Raw genomic sequence first — 23,019 nt, 5'->3', positions numbered from 1 at the left:
TGACTCAACCGTGGATAACAGGGGAAATTAGAGACAGCATAAAATCCAAAGATAGGGCGTATAAAATAGCCAAAAAAAGCGCCAGAGCGGAAGATTGGGAACAGTTTAAGATAGAGCAAAGGAGGGCAAAGGGCATGATCAAGAGGGGCAAAATAGCTTACGAAAACAAGCTGGCGGAAAATATAAAAACTAACTCCAAAAGCTTTTATAAATATATCAAAAGGAAAAGACTGGTGAAAACCAAAGTTGGTCCATTGCAGTCAGATACGGGGGAATATATAATGGGAAATAAGGAAATGGCAGATCAACTAAATGCATACTTTGGGTCAGTCTTTACGAAGGAAGACACAAAAAACCTCCCTGGGATATTGGGAAAAATAGGGACATTGGCAAAGGAGGAACTGACGCAAATCAATATCTCTAAGGATATGGTGTTAAGGAAGCTAAAGGGATTGAAGGTGGACAAATCCCCAGGGCCTGATAACATGCATCCTAGGGTACTGAAGGAGGTGGCCCTAGAGATAGCGGATGCACTAAGGATGATTTTTCAGAATTCATTAGACTCGGGAACAGTGCCGATGGATTGGAGGGTAGCTAACGTTACCCCACTATTCAAAAAGGGGGGTAGGGAAAAAGCAGGTAATTACAGACCTGTAAGCCTTACATCAGTTGTGGGCAAAATGCTGGAGTCCATCATTAAGGATGAAATAGCGGAGCACTTAGCAAATGGGGACAGGATAGGACAGAGTCAACATGGATTTACAAAGGGTAAATCGTGCTTGACTAATCTATTGGAATTTTTTGAGGGAGTAACTGGTAGAATAGATGGGGGAGAGCCAGTAGATGTGGTGTACCTGGACTTCCAAAAGGCCTTCGATAAGGTCCCACATAAAAGATTAGCATGGAAAATTGAGGCTCATGGGATAAAGGGGAAAGTTTTGGCGTGGATAGGGAACTGGCTGTCAGATAGAAAACAGAGAGTTGGAATAAACGGCTCATTTTCTGAATGGCAGGCAGTAACAAGTGGGGTACCACAGGGATCTGTCCTGGGCCCCCAGCTGTTCACAATTTACATTAATGACCTGGATCAGGGAGTCGGATGCAGCATTTCCAAATTTGCAGACGACACTAAACTAGGAGGGGGGGTGGGCTCAGAGGAAGAGACCAGGAAGCTCCAGAGCGATTTGGACAGACTGGGCGATTGGGCGGATAAATGGCAGATGCACTATAATGTGGACAAGTGCGAAGTTATCCACCTTGGGTGCAGGAACGGGAGGGCAAATTATTATTTAAATGGCAATAGATTGGGAGAGGGGGAAGTACAGAGAGACCTGGGTGTTCTTGTACACCAGTCACTGAAGGCGAGCATGCAGGTGCAACAGGCGGTCAAGAAGGCAAACGGTATGCTGGCCTTCATAGCAAAAGGGTTAGAATACAGGAACAGGGATACCTTGCTGCAGCTGTACAGGGCACTGGTGAGACCACACCTCGAGTACTGTGTACAGTTTTGGTCGCCTCATCTGAGGAAGGATGTTCTTGCCATGGAGGGGGTGCAGCGGCGATTCACCAGGCTGATACCAGGAATGGCGGGAATGACCTATGAGGAGAGACTATGTAGTTTAGGGATGTACACACTGGAGTTTAGAAGATTGAGAGGGGACCTCATAGAAGTGTATAAAATTCTGACAGGTCTAGACAGACTGGATGCAGAAGGAATGTTTCCCTTGGCGGGTGAGAACAGAACTAGAGGACATAATTTAAGGATAAGGGCTAAACCATTTAGGACAGAGATGAGGGGGAATTTCTTCACTCAGAGAGTGGTGAACCTGTGGAACTCATTGCCACAGAGGGCAGTGTACGCCAGCTCATTAAATATATTTAAGAGGGAATTAGATATATTTCTACGGGCAAAAGGGGTTAAGGGTTACGGAGAGAAGGCGGGGACGGGATACTGAATTAAAGGATCAGCCATGATCTCATCGAATGGCGGAGCAGGCACGAAGGGCCGAATGGCCTACTCCTGCTCCTATCTTCTATGTATCTATGTATCTATGTATCCTGAATTTCTGCCCCTATATCAACGGTCTTTTGTTCCAAAGTGAAAAAATGTTTCTGCGAGATGGCGACCGCTTTGAGCAGCGCGGTTAGGTGCTCTGGGAGAGGGGGAATCGTAAAACCAAAATGTGCTACATACTTTTGGAGATCAGTGAAATTCTCCTTAATGGTGAGGTGAACAGTGGATGGTTCGGGGATCGGGATAATCTGCAGCTGTGCCACTTGAGCTATTGCCTCGGGTTTAAAACAGAAGCTGCTGTCATTGACCGCGCACCAGCCATGCTGTCCGTGCCGGTAGTGAGACGCTGCAGTGGCGAAACAATATGTCCCACCTCCTATGTATGCCAGCTGTGGGGGAACATGGCCCTGTGCCATGGCTTCCATAGTGCAATTGATAGGCTTAGCGTCAGCAGACCTGAACCCGCATTGTGGTATTGAATAGGCATTCAAGTGCTGGGGACACAGGATTATGTGTGCTCCCCGGCTACGGCACCCCGAGAAGTCAGTCCCCGTCATAGCATGCTCCCACTTGATGACGTAGGGTGGGACCTCTGCAAAACGGACATGAGCTCCCCCCCGAATGACTCCAATGTTCACCACCCTATACACCGGCACAGGTCGGGCTGTCCTGCTCATTATGGGGATCCGCACGACGACCCCCATGATGGTATGGTTGGAGCGGCCACAGTCCACCGGGACTGGATAGGCCTCAGAAGCGAGCCGGAGCTGGCAGGGACTCAACGTGTTCTCAAAAGGGTGGAGGGCTGCGAGGTGTTTATTACTGATCCAGGAGGGGACCAAACCCTGTTTCAAGTCCTCCAGATTGCTGCGGCCCTCGCCCAGCAACCATGCCCCGTACAGCACGCGCACCTCATTCTGTGCAGCCTGATCTGAGGCGTTCCTGTCCTCCCTAATGAGAGCGTTGACCATCCGAGCCTGCTTCTCCAGCTCTGCTATGATCTCTTTTAAGTGGAGAGTCATAGCCTGATCCTCATGGAGCTCCGAACCCACCACCCAATTTTCGTCCGTGAGGATTCCCCTCAACTGGATCTTTAACCCGTTAACCTGCCATTGCAATTCGATGTCGTCCATACTATTTATGATGGACGACCCAGTGTTAAACCCTGTGAACCAGTCATTCATGGTGCCCCTTTTTAGTCTCCCTGCTTGCTCCCATTGCTTGTGGCTTTCGGTATACAGCTTGGTTCTGTTGACCCTTGCGAAGTCAAATTCAAAGAACTTCTGCAGGGTCTCTTTTAGCAGGGCCTGATATAGCCTTCCTGTTTCTATGGGGCACCATTCCGGCAGGTGCACCTCGGTCAGGTTGAGGATGACCGAGGCCACCGCGTAATGGACCCCCTGGTAAGCCATTTGATCAGTCGGAACTAAAACTAAACCGTTCCCCGGTCCCTTGGTGGTGGTGGGGCACCCCTCTGTTACCGTCCGTGGTGTCTGGGTCGTGGGCAGGGGCTGTCAGGGGCGGGTCACTAACTCAGTGGCATTAACTGCGATTGGGGAGTAGGGGACCGCGCATGCGTCCAAGCGCGATTCCCAGTCCATCCCCCTCCCGTTATCTTGCCACTGGCTGTGGAAAATGATGGAAATACCTGCGGGGCAGACTTTTCCTGAACCCCACATACATACGTAAATCCCTTGATCGGGTTCCCACCATTTATCCCAGCACACTGTCAGCCCTCCCTGGGTCCCTGTGATGGTCCGGTGAGTGTTGTTGCCTAACCTTTCCCACTGTCCTCTGGGGTTCCCCATGTCCTTGCTCAGTTTCCTGAGCCACCACCACCTATCCAGGGGGACGTTCCCCCTGCACGTTAAACAAATTCGTTTTCCCACAGTAACACTGATCCGCGTGGCCTTGATCGTGACCCGCGGACACGATAGTGAAACTTCTCCATAAGTGAAACCAATGTCATTAGAGTATTTAGTGGCGTTTGATCCCAGCCAACCCGGCCAGTTGCCCTCGTGGGTATATCCAGTGACTTCCTCTGCCTTGCGCAGGCCCTGCCCGTCGTGGGCCAGGGGCGCCGTTTCCCCAGTACATCCGAAGATGTGGTGATCCTCTGTCTCCCCTCGCCATGCGATGTTGAGGCCCACCAGGGCCGCGAGGATGATGCCTCTTAGTAGCATCATTGGATTAATATCTGTTGGAGAGATAAAAGAGAATGTTCGAGCCGGGCTCCTTGGGCTCCTCGGCTTGGGTGTGGGGTGAGTGGGTCCCGCGACCCTAGCTCACTTAACTTGCCACTCTGTACCGTTCCAAAATGCCACCATACCTCAGAAAAACCTTATACATACATACTAAATTTACAAATGACTAAACCTTACTTAGCAAACTATGGTGTATGTACATGTGCCGTCCGTCTCCGGACGGCCAGCTTAAAATCTGTGGGGACTGTCGCAGGCCTCCCCCTGCGGCGTTCCCACCTCAGTTTCAGCTGCTGGTCCCTAGCAGCCTGTAGCTGCTGGCTGCGAACTGTTTAAAATTCCCACAGCTTTCCTACGGGGGTATCTTTTTACAGTAACCGGCGACCAGACCTTTTCAATGCTACACTGAGGGGCAAGACCTAAGACCTCTGGCTCCTTCCCTTCACTGCTGTCGGGGGCGGGACCTTCGTCCTCCGACTCAGCTTCACTTTGGCCAGGGACAGGGCCTAGGACCTCCGGCTCCTCCCCTCCTGGGTCCCAGAACAATGGGGGTCTCCCACTTAGATGGGACAACTCCTCCCCTCACGCAGGCTGCACGTCCAGCCTGTGTGACCTGTGGCTGCAGCTCCCCTACAGCGTTTGATTCTTTACTGGCCTTTTCAGCCCCCGCTGCCTGTTTCCCTGCCTCCGGTTTAAACAGTTTATATTGGTTAATGTGAAACCATTTAGTGCGCCGGGGCAGTTTCACAGCATACACCATGGGGCTGGCCTGATCTACAATACTGTAGGGACCCATGTAAAGTGGCTCGAAACTCCCCACACGGGCGAAGTTTCTTACCATTACTAGGTCCCCTACCTCCCAGCGATGGGTTTTACTGGGCTCGAGCAGCATTTTATTTCCCTGATGCTGCCTCCCCATGTTACCTGCGGCTCCCTCATAAATCCTTTGGAGGCGTTCAAGGAGCGTGCGGGCAAATTTGTCCTGATTCACCTCCCTTAGCTGCCCCTCCGTTAGGACTGGGGCCAGGACATGAGTGGGGGTTCTCATGACCCTGCCAGTCATGAGCTCATGCGGAGAGTACCCCGTACTCTTTGATTGGCTGGCGCGGACCCCCATGAGGATAAGAGGCAGGACTTCTGCCCACCTTTGGGGCAAACCCATTATCTCCTTCCTTATTTTCTCTTTTAAGGTGCGGTTCATCCACTCCACAATCCCAGATGACTGGGGATTGTAGGCGACGTGCCATTTCCCTTGAATGCCCAGCAGCATCAGGGTATTCTGCATGACTTGGCCGGTGAACTGGCTTCCCTGATCGCATTCCATGAACTGGGGCAGTCCCCATCTCGAGTACACCTCCCGCACCAAGATTCTTGCAGTTCCTAACGCTGTGGCTGTTCGGCAGGGGAAGGCTTCAACCCATTTAGAGAACACGTCCACCAGAATGAGGCAATATTTATAGCCTCCCTGGGTGGCGTGTAAGGGTCCAATATAGTCAATTTGGATTGACTGCCATGGTCCCTCTACCCTCCTAACGTGTCCCATTGGCACCTTCCTCCTGTGAGGGTCGGGGTTATTTGCCGCGCACACAAGACAGTTTGCGCAAAACTCCCGGACGTCCTCCCGGAGTCCTGGCCACCATCCTGCCTGCTCTACCCGCTGCCAAGTGACCTCAGGCCCGGGGTGCCCTGCTCCCGGCCCCTCATGGGCCAGTTGAAGGAATTCCCTCCGGTGCTGCTGAGGCACCACCCACTGCTCTTCTCTAAACAGCATCCCCTCTCTTATGGAAAGAGATGCTGTGCCATATGGGCCTTCTATTTTCTTCCCCTCGCTAACCGCGTTAAATACCCCTCTCAGGACAGGGTCCTGAGATTGGACCGATTTGAGGTCCGGGGCTAGTGCTACCCCTACACTCTTCTGAATCCCATCCCTGCCTTTTACAGCTGCCACTGGTCCAGGCCCGTAGGGGTCCCAGAAAATGCCGGACGTGGCACCCTCTCTCGCCAGTGCATCAGCTCGCTGGTTTCCCTGACCGCGAGGTTCTGTGGAGGAGTGAGCCTTCACTTTGTGGATGAAGACCTCACCCTTCTCCCCCACGGCTGCCAGGATCTTTTCCAGCAGGGGCTTGACCACCAAGGGTCTCCCATCCGCGGAAGTGAATCCGCGACGGGACCAGATGGCCAGGTACTCAGTACACGAATTGCATGTGAACATGCTGTCCGAGCAAATCGTGTCCGGGGTAGGGAAGACGTCGGGGTGGGTGACCACATACGCCACAGCGGACAGTTCTGCCTGCTGGGCGCTCATGGTGCTGGGGAGTTTAATTGCCAACGCAATGTTTGCCGTCGGGTCATAAACTCCGCACCCCGTGAGCCGTTTTCCAGCAGATACCATGCTGGAACCATCTACGTAGACCTCACGGCTGGTGGGATGTATCCCAGCCCGGAGACCCACGTCAACCTCCCATACCCCTTCTACAGAACACTGATGGGCTGTCCCAGGGTAAGCCAGGTTGGCGGCAAATCTGGGCTCACACAGGCCTTTTACCCGCAGACCCATTTGGGAGAGGAGTAGGGTCCAGTGCGCAATGTGGGCACTGCTCACGGTCCCATCCTTGATCCTTCCATCCAACAGCATCTTGGTAGGCGTGTGGTGTGTGAGGAGGGTGATGGGGGAGGTGCCCATGAAGATTGCGGATCTCTTCACGGCCCAGTGTGTGGCCAAGATGTGCCGCTCGCAGACCGAGTAGCTCCTCTCCACATCGGTGAGCACCCTGGAGGAGTAAACCACGGGTCTCAGCCTACCATGCCGCTCCTGGAGCAACACAGCGCTGAGGCTGTCCCCGCTGGCCGCCACCTCCAGCAAGAACTCCCTTCCCCCATCTATCGCTCCCAGGGCCGGTGCGGTCTGCAGCTTCCTTTTTAGGAGCTCGAACGCGGCCTGGCATCCTTCATCCCACGACCACTCCACTCCCTTGTGCAGGAGTCGGAGTAGCGGGGCTGCCATGGCCGCATAGTCCTCCATGAAGTCTCGGCAGTACCCGGTTAGCCCTAGAAATGACCTCACACCCTTTATAGTGACGGGGACCGGTAACTCCTGTACCGCCTGCCTCCTAGCCCTATCGATGGCCCTTTCTCTGGCGCGGATGGTCAGCCCCAGGAACTTGACTTCCTTCTGACCGATCTGCGCCTTCTTTGGGTTAACCTTAAACCCCTTTCAGGTCAGCAGCTCCAACAATTCAGCCAGCAGTGGGCCGTGCTCTCCGACCGTGTCGGTAAATAGGAGCAGGTCGTCCACACACTGCACTAACTGAAGGGGCTGACTGAACTCCTTCAGGCTGTCCGCCATGCATTGGTGGAAAATGCTGGGACTATTGTGGAAGCCTTGTGGCAAGCAGTTCCAAGTATATTGTTGCCCCTTAAAAGTAAAGGCAAATTTATACTGGTCCTCCCTCCGCACAGGGATTGACCAGAACCCATTAGAAATATCCAGCACCGTGAATGTGGTCGCGGATGCGGGAATACTCCCAATGAGGTCGGCCACTGCTGCCACTGTAGGGGCACATGCGGGGATGTTGCTGTTCAACACCCGATAGTCCACCGTGGCTCTCCAGGAATTGTCCGGTTTCTTAACCGGCCAAAGCGGAGAGTTCACATGGGTGGCTATAGGCCTTAGCACCCCCTGCTATACCAGCGCTGATATGGCCACCTCCATATCAGCCTCTGCCTCCTTTGGGAAGTTGTACTGCTTTTGGGGCCGGGCCATGGGATCCCCATCTACCCTGACCTCAAAGCTGACGACTCTCCCACAGTCGTGTTTGTGCGTGGCGAACGCACCTAACTGAGCCTGCACTTCGGCCCTAAATACTACCGGGATACCCTCCATCATTTCACCGAGGTCGTAACTCCCTTTCGGCTTCATGGTACACAGGGTTCCCTTCCCATCCTTTCCCGGGATTACTACTACTCCACTTTCCTTCCCGGTATTGGCCCCCCAAAGGCAATGGTTCCTGAGGTCTACGAGGATCCCATGGCCCACGATGAAGTCGGCCCCTAGGATCCCTTTACCTCCCTCCGTGTCCCATCTCACCAGGACACATGTCCACTTTGTGTGTAGTGTGCCCAAGCGGATCCAGAGCGGCCTGGAGAACGCACCCGTCTGCTCTGCCCCTGTGAACCCCGATAAGACGTATGGAACCCCGCTAGACAGAGGTGAGGCGGTGGGATTCTCCATATGATTCACGGTGCAGGAAGCCCCCGTATCCAACAGATGAGTCCCCGTACCCTTCTCTACCTCCATCTGCACGAGCGGTCTCTTCCATCCGTCATACCGGAGCGCACACAGATAGACGGGCTGCGCGGGTTCCAGTCATTGCGGGCCACCTTGGGAAGGGGTTGGGGGAACCACTGGACCGGTGGTGGCTGCTATCTTACCCTTTGTGAGGACCAATGATCTCACTGAAGCTAGCAGCATGTCCAGCAGCTCTTGAGGAGCATTTGGCTCCGTTTCTTTTTCTGGGGCAGAGGTCGGGGTTGTAGCCGGGGCTTGGGCTGGTGCTGTTGGGACCTTCTCCCTATTATCCTTCCAAGGATTTTTGCAGTCCCTGCGCCAATGCCCTTCCTTTCCACAACCGTAGCAAGTTTGCCGGCTTTGGTTGGGACGGCTCCCTTCCTGGCGCCACTCCTTACGGGGCTGGTCACCAGGCCTGACCTCACAAACCTTCCCATTTTTCAGGGGGGTTTCACTAGCTCGACCATTTCTAAAAGTGACTGTGAGTTGACGGATTACCGTCGCCTCTGTGGTCAGAGGGTTTCGGGGGTCGAACCAAGCCATTGACTGCATTCGAACGCAGGGCAGGGAGTTATTCATAAGGCACCTTAGCCAATGAACTAACGGTTCCCCGTCCAGGTGCGCTCGCGCCGGCATTCCCGGGCACGCATCCTGGTAGACTGGCCACAGCCTGTCCGCGAACGCCTGCGGGAATTCCCCGGGGAGCTAGACTGTTCTCTCTACCCGGGAGAACGGACTCCCCTCGTTCATCCCCATGGCCTCCAGGATCTCTTCCTTGAGCTTGCCATAATTCTCCTGACCCCTCTTACACTCATCGGGTAGCGTCTGGAGGAGATCGCTACCCAGGGAGAACAGCATCATTTTGGCCTTTTCTGCCTCGTCGCTGTCATTCACACAGGCCGCCTGCTCTATCTCCCTAAAGTGCAGGGAAGGGTCCCCCCTCATGGTGAGCTTGGGGATGTAGCTCACCATGGAACGCAATTGTTGCGTACCGTGTGGAATCTGGAATTGGTTCTGGATGTCCCCAGTTTCCCCGTCGTTACCGGGTGGTCCGTACCTCCGCTGTATAACGGGGTACACCAGTCCCGGTCCCTGACTCTCTCTTGGGCTAGCCTGGTCTACCTGGGGTTCTTCATCCCCCACCTGCTCCTGTTCCCAGACCTCTGGAAAACTAGGGGCTAGGGGTGGTGGCTGTGCAATCTCAGGTTCCCTAACCCGTTTAGTTCTAGGGGCTGCCTGCGGGACTGCCCTGACTGGGTTGCCATTAAATTCGGCCTGGCCGATTTTTGGGCTAATGAGACATATCATCCCCTTTGCTTTGGCCAACTCCATACATAGGCTTTCAATTTCCTGCCTACAGGGGCCGTGGTCTGCTTCCTCAAACCCCTGAGCGCAAGCCACCTTATAAGCTGCTTTTACCTCGGCTACTTTCTCCTCCTGTGCCTTAAGTTCCCCTGTGAGACTGCTAATTTCCGCCTTTAACTTCCTTTCTCTTTCCCTAGATTCTCTTGCTTGGTACTCAACATGTTCTACCCTAAAACTAGCACTCCCCTCTAACTCAGCTATCTTGGCCTTTAGCCTTTCTACCCTGGCTTGGTGCTCACGCTGTACTTCAGCGGCCTGGCTTTCCATGTGCTCTACTTTCCCCCGATGATCCCGGACCATCGCTGCCCTCTCTTGGCTTATTGCCTCCAGGGCCACGAGCACTTTCCCTTCTGCTGCAACCTTTTCCTGCAGCTCTTGGGACAAATGCCTAATCTTAGATTCTTTACTGGCCACCGCATGGTCCAGTACCAGAACGTGCTTTTTATAACACATGAGCCATACCGCTTTCTCAATGCCCTTGCGGTGCTTTTTACTAGCCGTCCACTGAGCGGCTGCCTTTAGGGGATGCTTGGCTCCAAACATGTCATACACCCATTTTTTTGCTACATTGACTTTCCCACACACGTAGGAAGCTAACTTATATCCATCACATCTGTCTCACCCGAGTCTTTGTCCACCACACAAGGTTTCTGTAGCCAGTGTCCTGCCGCGGTCGCCATTCTGTAAGGGGTCGTTTTAACGAGCTTATGGTGTGCTAAATCGGTTTTGATTTTCGCACTACTCGTGAGCGGTTTTGAAGCGCTCCCCCCTCACGGTTCTAGACACTGGGCTTATTGCCAGACAACCTTTGTGTGTTGGCCCAACTCGTGACTCGGAAGACAAATGGTCAGATGAGACAGATTGGCCTAGAAATTCAGTTGCGTTCACCAGCCGTTAGCGCCATAAGAGGGGTAGATTTCGAGCGCTAGGCACTTAGCGCCCGGGCGCAGACTGATCTGCGCCTATGCCCAACTTCAGTTGACATTTAGCGCCGGCGCAAAGTGTTTGCGCGCGCTCAGCTGCGCGCGCAGCTTATGACGTCATTTTGTCGTGCAACGCCGTTTGTGCGCCCCAAACCGGAACTTCAGTGGCGCCCACCCAATGTGGGCGTGGCGCTGTTAAGAACTGTGAAGTGGAATGCAGCAGAGGCCCGGCGGGCCTCGGGGAGCGCTAATTAAAGGGCACTTAGACTGAACTATAAAGGCCAGCCATTTTGCTGCAATGACTTTAGTGCTACGGATTTCTGGACAGAGACCAAGGAAGAGACCTTACTGAATTGGGCCAACATAGGAGAGGTATTTTTGGCTTCTGGCCAGAGCTTGCAAATTTGTCTCATAGTGATTTCACTGTTTGCAAGTATATTATGGGGGCTGCATGGGTATCCAACCCTCAGTTCCAGCATTATGTGCGAAGTGCTCGCAGATGCTGTGTGAGAGGGGCAGCCATGCCTAGACGCAGAGGGGCCATCAGGCATCGGCAACGTAGGCCTTACCCACTCAGGGAATACCACCAGCAGGTGTCCTATCTCACCATGACTGCCGCGCAGTGTGTTAAGAGGCTGCGCTTCAGAAGGGAGGTGGTTGCAGAGATCTGCCAGCTGCTTCACAGAGATCTGCGTCCACAGCTGATGTGCAGGACGTCTCTGTCGGTGGAAGTGAAGGTCACGGTGGCTCTGAACTTTTATGCAAGCGGCTCCTTCCAAGCCGCTGCTGGGGACATAGCGAACATCTCCCAGTTCGCCGTGCATCGCTGCATTTGGCAGGTCACCGATGCCCTTTTCGCAAGGAGACACCAATTCATCTCCTTCCCCATGACCCTAGAGAGGCAGGAGCAGCGTGCAGTCGGATTTGCGAGGATCGCCGACTTCCCCATGGTGCAGGGCGCCATTGACTGCACGCATGTGGCTATGCGGGCACCTATCGACAATGCCGAGGATTACCGCAACCGGAAGGGCTACCATTCCCTCAATGTACAGCTGGTGTGTGACCACAGGCAGCGCATCCTAGCTGTCAATGCCCGCTTTCCAGGAAGCAGCCACGATGCATTTATCCTGCGCCAGACTACTGTGGCTGACATGTTCCAGGCACAGCCTCCCCCAAGAGGATGGCTTATCGGGGACAAAGGCTATCCTTTGTGTACATGGCTCATGACCCCGCTCCACGCGCCCAGGACCCCTGCTGAGGAGAGATACAACGAAAGCCATCAAGCCACAAGGAACATCATAGAGCAAACGATTGGCGTCCTCAAGCAACGGTTCCGCTGCCTGGATCGTTCCGGCAGATCTCTACAGTATTCGCCGGATAGAGTCTCCCAGTTCGTCGTCGTTTGCTGCATGCTGCACAACCTGGCTATCCGCAGGACTCAGGCACTGCCACCTCATGTTGGACCACCACCTCAGGAGGACGAGCAGGAAGATCATGAGGAGGAGGAGGAGGAGTACCAGCCCAGGAGGGAGCCACAAGGTCCAAGGGCCGTCCGTCGGCGGCTTATTGAACGACACTTCTCGGCCCCCTGTCAGGGAATGGCTTGTGGCAATGAATGCACCTGAATGCAGCCGCTCCGCAAGCCCTCAGCCGGTTAACGCAACAACCACTTGAAACATCACACATGGACAAGCTGAATAAATAAAAAGCTTTATTGAACAAACTCAGGGCCCTTCCCACATGAAACCCAAAAACAGACAAGACCCCCAAAAAACAGTCAAAAACATATCTCACTCCCACAACCTGGGGAGGAATAACAAAACTTGTCCATCCAAATGGCCTTCATCCTCGGCCTTACCAAGACAAACCCCCCCATAGAGAACACAAACACCCCCATATAAAAAAACATTTGCCTTCATCTTCGGCCTTACCAAAATAAACCCCCCCATAGAGAACACAAACACCCCCATATAATAAAACATTTGGCAACACACTCTACTTTGTGTGCTGAGAGGGCGAGTCCTTGTCCAGGCTTTTCCGGCCCCTGGCCGACCTGCTGCTCCGCCTCAACCTGGGCCCTGTGGGTGTTGCAAGGCTGGGGGAAGGCTCCTGAGGGGCACAATGCGTGACGGCAGATGCCCTTGGGGGTCGGCCTAGACGAGCTCCGGCCCTGGAGGGGCCGGCTGCTGACTGCTGCAGCTGTGGCTGGGCAGCATCAGTCTCTCCAGCAGCTCGTCGCAGCTTTGCTGGGGGTGTGGCAGTGGCGGCTGCAGCAATGGGGGCAAGCTGGCTGATGCCAGGCGCTCGCTGGTCGCCAGAGACACTGGCAGTCGGCCGGGCTGGCACTGCAGCAAGCGCAGCAATCTGGTGAAGCCCAGACCGCTGTGCTGCAGCAACGCGGCGGGTGCCCTGGCGATGCGTGCGTGACACAGCGAGTGTGGCAGCAGTGAGTGCCCGTACTGCCCTGGTCTGTGCCCGCATCAGACCAGCAAGTGACTGCACGGCACCACTCATCAACTCTGCACTCGCTGCCTGTGCTGTCCTGAAATCGGCCCGACTCGCGTCCTGTGATGCCCTGAATTCTTCGTGACCCCTGGCCTGTGCTGCCCCGAATTGTTCGTGACCCCTGGCCTGTGCTGCCGCGAGTTCTTCTAAACCCCTGGCCTGTGAGGCCCCAAAATCGGCCACACTATGAGCCAGGGACTCAATGGCCTCAGGCAACCGTCCCACAACCCCCATGAACTCAGTGTGCCAATGATCCGAGTCCGCGGACATTTGATCAAGGAGGCGCACCTCCTGGGCGAGGACCGTCTCCGGACTGGAGGCCGGACTCTCCCTCTGGGGAGAAGGCCGCCGAGCTGCCTGACCCTTCCCGCGTGGCTGGACGCCACTGGGCCCAGCAACTGCACTCCCCTGCAACACTTCCCCCCTCTGGGGAGAAGGCCGCCGAGCTGGCCGACCCTTCCCGCGTGGCAGGATGCCACTGGGCACAGGAGCTACACTCCCCTGCAACACTTACCCCCTCTGGGGAGAAGGCAGCCGTGCTGCCCGACCCTTCCCGCGTGGCTGGACGCCACTGGGCACAGGAGCTACACCCCCCTGCAACACTTCCCCCGGCTCTCCTCCAGGCAAGACGTGTCCCCTCCATTGCCATCCCCTGGCGCGGATGAGGGTTCCCCCGATGTGCCGCCTTCCTCTTGCTCCTCGTCGTCCTCCTCTTCCGAGGGACTGACACTCGCAGCCTCAGGGACCTCCTCCTCACCAGCTGAAAGCAGGAAGGCACAAGAGTAGCTTTAGAGTGAGGACAGGGCGTCAGCGAGGGAGGCATGAGTGGTGGCATTATGCGCATTGGTCGGACAGTGGCAAAGGGTGTAGATCTGAAGCGCAAGGGGAACGAGAGAGGTCGAAACGCTCATGTCCTTACCATTGGGGCCCAGCACAGGGTTGGCATCTCCAATTGCAACGGGGCCAATCACCCGGGCACCCATGAGTCGACCCATGCGCTCCTCCAGGTCACTGAGCTCCTGGAACTGGGCACGGCCTCCCCCGGTGACAGTCCGGCTCTTCAGATTCTGGGCCAGCTTGGCCTGCAAGAGAAAGGACGGCCTCTAAGTACAGTGTAGTGCCCTGTTGTTGTGTGCACTGCCTCCCATGGTTGAATAGCTTGGCGAGTGTGGTGCCCTGTTGTTGTGTGCACTGCCTCCCATGGTCGAATAGCTTGGCCAGTGTGGTGCCCTGTTGTTGTGTGCACTGCCTCCCATGGTCGAATAGCTTGGCCAGTGTGTAAAGTGCAGAAAGTGCTATTGATGTTCATGCCAGTACCATAGCTGCTGGAGGAGGGCTGGCCATTAGGCCTTTGAGGTCCCTTTGCCCATAATGTGAGGTGCACATGCAAGGATGAGGAGGACAATGGAAAGGGTACTCACCCTGACCAACCGAGTGAGGTCGTTAAACTTTTTCCGGCATTGGTCACCAGTCCTGGGGACATCGCTGTTGGCTGTGACCCTCTGGGCGATTTCCCTCTAGGCTCTCCTGTACAGCCTCTTGGGAGCCTTCTTGCCACTGTCCGGGCACAAGATATCTCTTCTCTTCTCCAAACCCCTAAGCAGCACCTTCAAATCATGGGCAGAGAAGCGCTGCGCTCGCTCACGGGCCCTCTGCATCGTTGCTGGCGCTATTTTTCTCCAGCAGCGGTGTTTAGGCCTAGCTGGAGGGCTGCAGTATCCAGGGCATGGCAGCAGACCAAGTCGACCCTTCCCCCTTTAAGAGCTGGCCGGCGCCAGGGTGTCTGCTGTCAATCAAAACATGACCGCACCTGCGCTGCGCCCGGCCTCGGCGGTATCAGTCTGCACCGTCGGCTTAGCGCCTAAAGATAGGGGTACAACGCCAGTTTTAGCGCTCGAGCAAACTCCTTGGCCAAAGCTATTGAATATCGGCGAAGTGGCCTCCACTTTCCGGCGGGCGCAAACTTTAGCGCCCGCCCGACTGTACCGCCCCAAAAGTGGCTATACTGAATTTCTAGGCCTCTGAGTTTTAAATCAAAACGATCTTTATTTTTGAAAGAGAATGTACACAGAGAAAAATGGCAAGAATAAATGCAGACGAAAAATAACGTTTTTCACAGAGGACTAAATTATACACTGAGAAAAATAACTTTAAAGCATAGAAACAGTTCTAAAATAGCGATAAGCTAAAAGCGGGGGTGAGGGAAGCGCATGGACACATCGAGGGATAAATCACACTCCTGACTTACAAATACCCTTAACGTTACAAACCCTCCCGTTACTGAATATACCTCAATTATGTCAGTTAGGTAGAGTTGGGCCTTTATGCTCATCAGAATTTCAAAACCCTTCTGGACCTTGGTACTTCTTGTTACGTCTGGAATTTCCGATCTTCCTTATGGGACCGGCTCCTGGACCCTGTTACTTGGTGTCGTCCGGGACCTCCGACCTTCCTTATGGGACCGGCTCCTGGACTCGCTCTCCTGTACAAACTTTGGAAGTCCTCCGAAATCCTCGAGCCGTTTTCTGTTCCGCACGGTCCTCGAACTCCTGATGGTAACTGGACTTGGACTTCACGGTGTGAACCGTCTCCGGAGGAGTCTTCCTTACTCTGGTCGAATCTTCGACTGACTTGCTGATGATTTACCTGAACGGTTATACTCTTTTCTGGCCCTAATCTTGGTGCCAAATCAACCGTTTTCCTTTGTTAAGGTTGCTTTAACAAAAGCAAGCACATTAATTTTAACTGCTCGCAAATCGAACTAATGGGAATCCGTTTAGTATCCCTCCGTTTGTGTGTGCTCAGCGGTTTCTGAGATCGGTTACCGCTCTGCCAGCGATTAGCGCACCTCCAGGTGCTAATAGTTTTGTTTACTGCTGTAACCACATTACAATATCAAAAACAGTAAGGTTCTGGATTCTTCTAATCGATGATGACTCAGACTGCTGTTAGGTACTGTGTGTGTGTCCTTTTGAACTGGGCCATGAGAACTGCCAACTCCATTCTGTGTTCTCACAATGTGGCCACTTCAGGGGCCCTACCCGTATACTGTATTTCATGGATTTTTGCAAATCCTACACCCGGGCTTTCAGGCTGCGCGGGGAAGAGAGAGAGAGAGAGACTTGGGGGGGGGAGAGTGAGACACCGAGGGCATTCAGCAGGCTCGACAGGTTCCGGGCGCGCTGGGAATCCGCTGAACTCGAGGCCCAGGCTTCCCGCACTGATAGGCCGCGGCTCCGCGCATCCACTACAATAAAGAGAGATTCCTAAATACCAAAGTTCAGGTTTTTAAGCACCCCATAGCTAAGAAGACAACTGCACAAAAGAACCTAACGGGGTACACACAGAAAGTGGGAAAAATAAACACACAGAAAGTGGGGGAAAAAATCATTAGGAATCAAGATGGCGGACACTCGCCTCAGTTGAGAATGATTAGGCCCGCCCACACACGCACCGGTATTGGCCAACCGTCAGGTCACTGAAGTGTAGGATTGGTCAATCATCACGTCACTCAACTGTAGGATGGCCCGCCCGCACACGCAATGAACCCGCCCCCGTGACGCAGTGATTGGTCGACCGTCGGGTCGCTCGACTGTACGATTGGTCAACCTTCACGTCACTCAATGTTAATGAGGGGATAATGAGCGGAATTTTGAACGTTTTTTGGAGACCGTCGGCACAATTTTTGTCTCACCGAAAAGTAAATACACTTATGACCGTTCTGGAATCGTAAGCTTTCTTTTGATGTAACACGCGTGTAGGTACGCTCTATAACTTTCGAGTGTATAGAGTATAGACAGACAGACAGACAGAAGAGCAATTATATATATATAGATATAGCACCTTTCACATCCTCAGGGTGTTCCACAGTGCTTCACAACCAATTAATTGCTTCTGAAGTGTAGCCATTTGTTTTGTAAGCAAATGTAGCAGTAATTTGTACATGGCAAGATCCCACAAGCAGCAAATGAGATAAATGACTATTTAATCTGTTTTGGTGGTGTTGGTTGAGGGATGAATGTTATCCTACTGTTCTGCGAATAGTACCAGGGGATCTTTTATGTACACCCAAAGGCAAACAGAGCCACTGTTTAACCTCTCCTTCAAAAGGCAGCCCCTCCGATCAATGCAACCTCTGCTCAGTATTGCATTGAAATTTCAGCCCGAATGATGTGCTCAAGCTCTCGAGTGGGGTTTGAGGCCTATAACCTTCTGATCCAGCAGTGAGAATGCTGCTACTGAGACAAGTTAACATAAATGCTACAGGACAGAACAAATACCTAGCTTGAAGCCAAAACTTGGAAGCTAATTGTAGGCCAGATACTCTGAATAGGGGGGGTTGTTATGATCACCTGCCATTGTTTTAGCGGATTGACAGAATCCCCAGAGAAATTATGTAAACACCTGATGCAGCCTGATTCTCCATCCCATACTCCCTAACCAGTGCTGCCTCCCCTCTGGGAGCACAGGATCATGAAATTACTGCGGTTTACATATTGAGGTACCTGGGAAGCAAATTGAGCTAAACGTGACAAATGCTGAAATTTGTGGGATTTATTGGATGATATCACACTAGGTCTCTAATTTACTGGCAGCATTACTTAGAATGTCTGGGCAGTGATAGCAACAAAAGTGTGGTGTAGCGCACAGTTCCCACCTGTTTCTTATATTCTGCCAAGTTGCTATTCAGTGGAAGTGTTTTCTATGCCCTATTACATTGTTTATGTGTATTAGAATATTGCTGGCATATGTGGTATGTTGCTTGGTCTCATATGAATCCTGCATTGCTGTAGAGATTGTAGTCTGTTTCCTTGACTTCATACGTACAGATGAGCTATACCTCAGCTGAAATCTACACTCTTTTATATACTGTGGAACTTGAATTCACTGAGGGGGATCAGGTAAAGCAAGAAAAGGTTGCCTGTTATTTCACGTAGCATGTAAGGTGGACCTTCAGGTCCTGCTAGAATGTAACACAGGAGGTCTACTGTCCCAAAGCTACCTGGTAATGAGAGGAGAGATGTGCCTAAACAGCTGAGACTTAGGTAGGGAACCTGCAACAGAACTGTGCTATTTCTTTAGAGGGGCTGCAGACACAAGCCGTATAACACTGAAAGGCACCACGGCTCAGATGCATTATGCCCGAAATGAGCCATAAGGGATTTTGTTCTCTCAATGTCCAGATGCTGTGCAGCCAGGATAGAACAGTATAGGTGGCTGCCAGCTTCCCCAGAGGCTCTTATGATGCCTGTACTTTAAATCTAGCATCTGTGCCACACTTATTTAAAGGGGAAAGAAAAGTGAAAGGATGTCTCCGAGGGGACCATGGCTACCCCACAGTCATGGCTTGTAACACGCTTGAGCATACTAGTGTGAGAGGGAAGTCCTACAATCCATCAACATGATCATTTCTATCTTACGACTGAAAACACATTTAGGCAATGCTTTATATTTTGATTTCTTTAATGAATAGAAAAATCATTAAAATTGCACCAAAGAGAGCCTGATCAGTAGTCACAGGCACTTTTAAATTGAATGTACTTGCACAACTCATTACCACTGCAACACTATCATGTAAACAGGGTAATTCCAGTTTTGTAATCTTTTAGCCTTTTCTCTCGTTTTGTCAGTCCAATTTACATGCTTTGGCTGCTGATATATACAGGCTTTAGAAAGATGCTTGCATCTTTTCAAAAACTAAGTAACGGTAGTATTCATGGTGTCGTATTTATCACAGCTTATTAATGTAACCAGACACTCTGACCCACAAAGGTTATATCTGCCAAAGTTAGTACTCAATTCTTATATTAAAAATGAAAAGATTATTAGATAGATCTTAGACTGCATTTGTTATGTTCGCCCAAGTAGCTCTTGTAATAAAGAATTAGGCTCCCACTTAAAATGTATGGATTTGGTTCACAGCTTTGATTGCTATTAGGATGCAATGTTTTACTGTTTTTTAGCTGAGCTCCTTGATGGAATGCCTTGTGGTAACATTGGCCCTGAAATTGCAGTGTCTGACGGCATACTCTCAGAGTACGGCGTCGTATTCCCTTCGAAATGCCCGCAAGTTCTGGACTTCCGCATGTGCTTGTGCATGCCCAAAATCTGGAACTTGTGGCCTGTCAATGTATGCATTGACAGGCCATCCGTGGAGGGTCCAAAAAAGCAATTGGTGGCACAGGGTTGGGCTATTTGCCCAGCAACTGGCCAGCAACTGCCCATGTAGGGCCTGCTTGCATCAGCATAAGGGGATATTTAAGGCTTAAATTAAACATTTGTATATCCTAAATTATGCACATGCACTTTACTAAATGAGTTTATGCAAATATTTGCCCGGATTACAATTTTAATGATGATTAAAATTATTATCAAAAAATTAAATTGTAATTAAGGTTGGTGCAATGTTGTGGAGTATTTTAAACCAACACTCGACACAAGGTTTTTAGATCGATAGTCAAATGGTCTTTATTGCACCGGTTGGGAGACAATCTTTACTGGCGCACCAGCAGACTTCTCCGAAATGATACAGTCAGCGTTACATATTTATGCATTCAAAAGTCATGGTAGCCTCGTGCACAATCCGTTACACTGTTTTAATTGGCTTAAAGCCCGCGTGCACAGTTGCTGTTTGGCTAATTCCCTATCTCGCGTCACACAATCTTTCGCCTATATTTTATTGTCATATGATCTTTATGATCTCACCTGTTGTTATATTTTGTAACTTTTAGTAAAACCACATGTCTGTCTTGCTGTGCCCTGTGTGGTTTCACTTCCATAGTTTGTGGTTGGTGCTTCTGAGCTCATTACATCTAATCTTGCAAAAGCATCAACCACAAACTATGGAACTGCTCTGTGTCCACTGCCCCCTAGGAATCAAAGAAATCTGAAGGTTTGATCGGTAGGCCAAATGGTCTCGGGGTTCAGGTGAAACACTCGGAATTATAGGCGTGGTATAAGTTGCAAGTAGTGCAGAAAGTTTAAGCATGCCTCTGACAACAAAGAACCCGAATAAATAAGTTGCAATTAGTGCAGAAAGTTTAAGCATGCCTCTGACAACAAAGAACCTGAATAAATAAGTTGCAAGTAGTGCAGAAAGTTTAAGCATACCTCTGACAACAAAGAACCCGAATAAATAAGTTGCAAGTAGTGCAGAAAGTTTAAGCATACCTCTGACAACACAGGTTGCAAGTACGGTCTCACTCTGCGGGAGTAAGTAAAAGAAGACGTACCTCTGACAACACAGGTTGCAAATGCAGTCTCACTCTGTGTGAGTAAGTAAAAGAAGACGTACCTCTAACAACACAGGTTGCAAGTACGGTCTCACTCTGCGGGAGTAAGTAAAAGAAGATGTACCTCTGACAACAATTAATCATGGGAAGTGAAAACCTCGATTGGGGACCGGAAGGGTCTCTGACATGCTTTTTAGCAGACAAAAATAGAAGATTAATTGACAAAATGGTTAAAAGTAATTGCAACCAAACGACCCACCAAAAAAACCAAAGGGAATGGTGGGCCAAGGAAACAAAATTGAAAGAGGAAAAAACACTTATTTTAGTGATTCGCGCCTATCATGAGTTGAGTAGACATACTCGAATATGGACCAAAAACGAGTGTCCACAATGTACCCGGGCACCAGTAATGGCAACAGCTCCTGTAAAGCCTACAGAGGTAAAAGGAGTAGACGACGACATAGACTGGGATGATTTAGGCAGAAAGGCATTCGAATATAAATTGAAACTGCTGCAATTACTGCCAGATTTAAAACCCCGACAGAGTAATGCAGAAATTTGGTAGAAACTAAGAGAAATGAGAATATGTCACAACTTCCACAATCGGGATGTTGCAGGACCGGTAAGAGCAAAATTGAGCAAATAAAACTGGGGTCAATTGGCTCCACAATACAGGGACGGGAAATGGTGTCAGGATGTAGCACCCTACAGACACTCAAAGAAGCGGGATTTAAGATAAACCCCCAAAAAGGCACAGGTCGGGATGTCCCAGGTAAAATACCTCGGACATGAAATCAGCCAGGGATACAAAGCTCTCCCCCAGGAAAGGAAAACAGCTATAAAAGACATGCCAAGGGCAGTAACCATCAGGGGAGTAAGGAAAGTGTTGGGACTATTTAACTACTGCAGAAATTTTATACCAGACTTTGCAGGGAAAGCGGAGCCGATACAACGGTTAGTTAAAGGGGGGAGACCCACCACTTATAAGATAGAATGGGAATCAGAGCAGGACGAGGCTTACACAAAATTAAAAGCAGCCCTGATGTCCGCACCCGCATTAGGATTACCGAATATAGTCAAACCATGCCATATAAACTACAGTGTAGATGGAAATTTCTATAATGCCTTAGTCACACAAGAATACGGGGGAGGAATGAGGCTGATTGCCTATTACTCCACCCAACAAACCCCCGTAGTTAAAGAAATGGCGAGATGTGTGGCGGCCTTAGACTGTACCGCATGGGCAGTGTGAATCTGCAAGCCCGTCACTATGTCAGGACAGCTGATGCTACACACACAACACACAGTGGTGGACCTACTAAACACAGGCAAAATGAAGGCTGTATCAGACAGAAGGAGGATGGCTTGGGAAGCAGTATTAATACCCAAGGACAGCTTAGTCCAGATTATAAGGGAACATAGAGTCAATCCCACGGATGGGATGTTATCGGAAGGTGAAGCACATGAGTGCCAGTTAGTAATAGATGAGGAAATCAGAGGAATTATATCGGAGACACCCTTTGAGAGTCCCGAGAACACCTTTTATGTAGACGGATCTCGCCGGTACATAAATAGAGAGGAGTCTGCTGGTTATCTCCCCACCGGTGTAATAAAGACCATTTGAATAATGATCTAAAAACCTTGTGTCGAGTGTTGGTTTAAAATACTCCACAACATGCAATAAAGGTACTTATGAATAAAATTCAATTTCTGTAAATTGTATAATTATAGATTTGGGGATTCCATTGCATATCATTAGGGGATTCCCTTTGTAAATGATTGAAATGGAATTCTCTTTTGTCATTGGAGGACTGGGCCCACGTGATCCCAGGTATGCTTCTGACCAGCCTGTGTCCCTGGGATCCCTGGGCCATTGCGCTGCCCTCCATCTCAAGGCCTGAGACCACAACTTTTCGCAGCCTGGGCGCCAGGACGTCCTTTCATAATTGTTTCGCAGGTCAGACGTGTACTCCGGAGGTGCGTCTCCGACCGCAATTTCTAGGCCATAGTTTTCCGTTTAGATGGGCGGGCAGTGCACATGAAGGAAGTGGAAATATCCTCCAGAAGGTCTTTGCCTGGTAAACTGAGTACATTCCCATTAAGTGACATGGATCACAATCTGCAGCATCCACAGAGAAATGTGCGACACAAAGTGATGGTTGACTGATGATTTGCAACAGGAGCCTTGGCGGACTGAGGGTTAGCTGCTTGCCTTAGGTTGTGGGCTGTTTCCCTGTTAAGAAGAAAGTAGAGGAAATGAAAGTAGTCTGCGTGCCGTCATATGGAATCCAGCCCAGGTGTCAGAAGGCATGAAACTTCATGGGGCTGAGAATAGATGTTGGCAATGATATCACAACATATCATGTGAGTCTTCCACTACCTGTTCAGCTGTGAGTAAAGGAGCACTTGCAGGAGAAGGAAGTGAATGTGAAGGGTATTGCGGGACCTACTGCTATGAAACAGTAAGTTGCAGATGCTGTTCACCATCGTA

General features: G+C 51.2%; 1 protein-coding gene across 1 annotated transcript in view; it reads right to left on the bottom strand.

Annotated features, from left to right (window-relative positions):
• Nucleotides 1-2,026: 2,026 nt before the first annotated feature.
• Nucleotides 2,027-23,019, bottom strand: part of LOC147117256 (uncharacterized) — a 77,773-nt gene continuing 56,780 nt past the window's right edge. Inside the window, exon 3 of the mRNA XM_085988071.1 lies at nt 2,027-4,211. Within this exon, the coding sequence (XP_085844197.1) occupies nt 2,050-3,426 (1,377 nt within the window). The 5' untranslated portion in view covers nt 3,427-4,211 and the 3' untranslated portion in view covers nt 2,027-2,049. The remainder of the gene's footprint in view (nt 4,212-23,019) is intronic.

Source organism: Somniosus microcephalus, chromosome 5 (assembly GCF_052327205.1).
Source record: "Somniosus microcephalus isolate GS21.2 chromosome 5, FLI_Smic_1.0, whole genome shotgun sequence".
NCBI lineage: Eukaryota > Metazoa > Chordata > Chondrichthyes > Squaliformes > Somniosidae > Somniosus > Somniosus microcephalus.
Note: the sequence above shows the minus strand (reverse complement) of the source record. Positions and strands in the feature narration are given on the sequence as shown.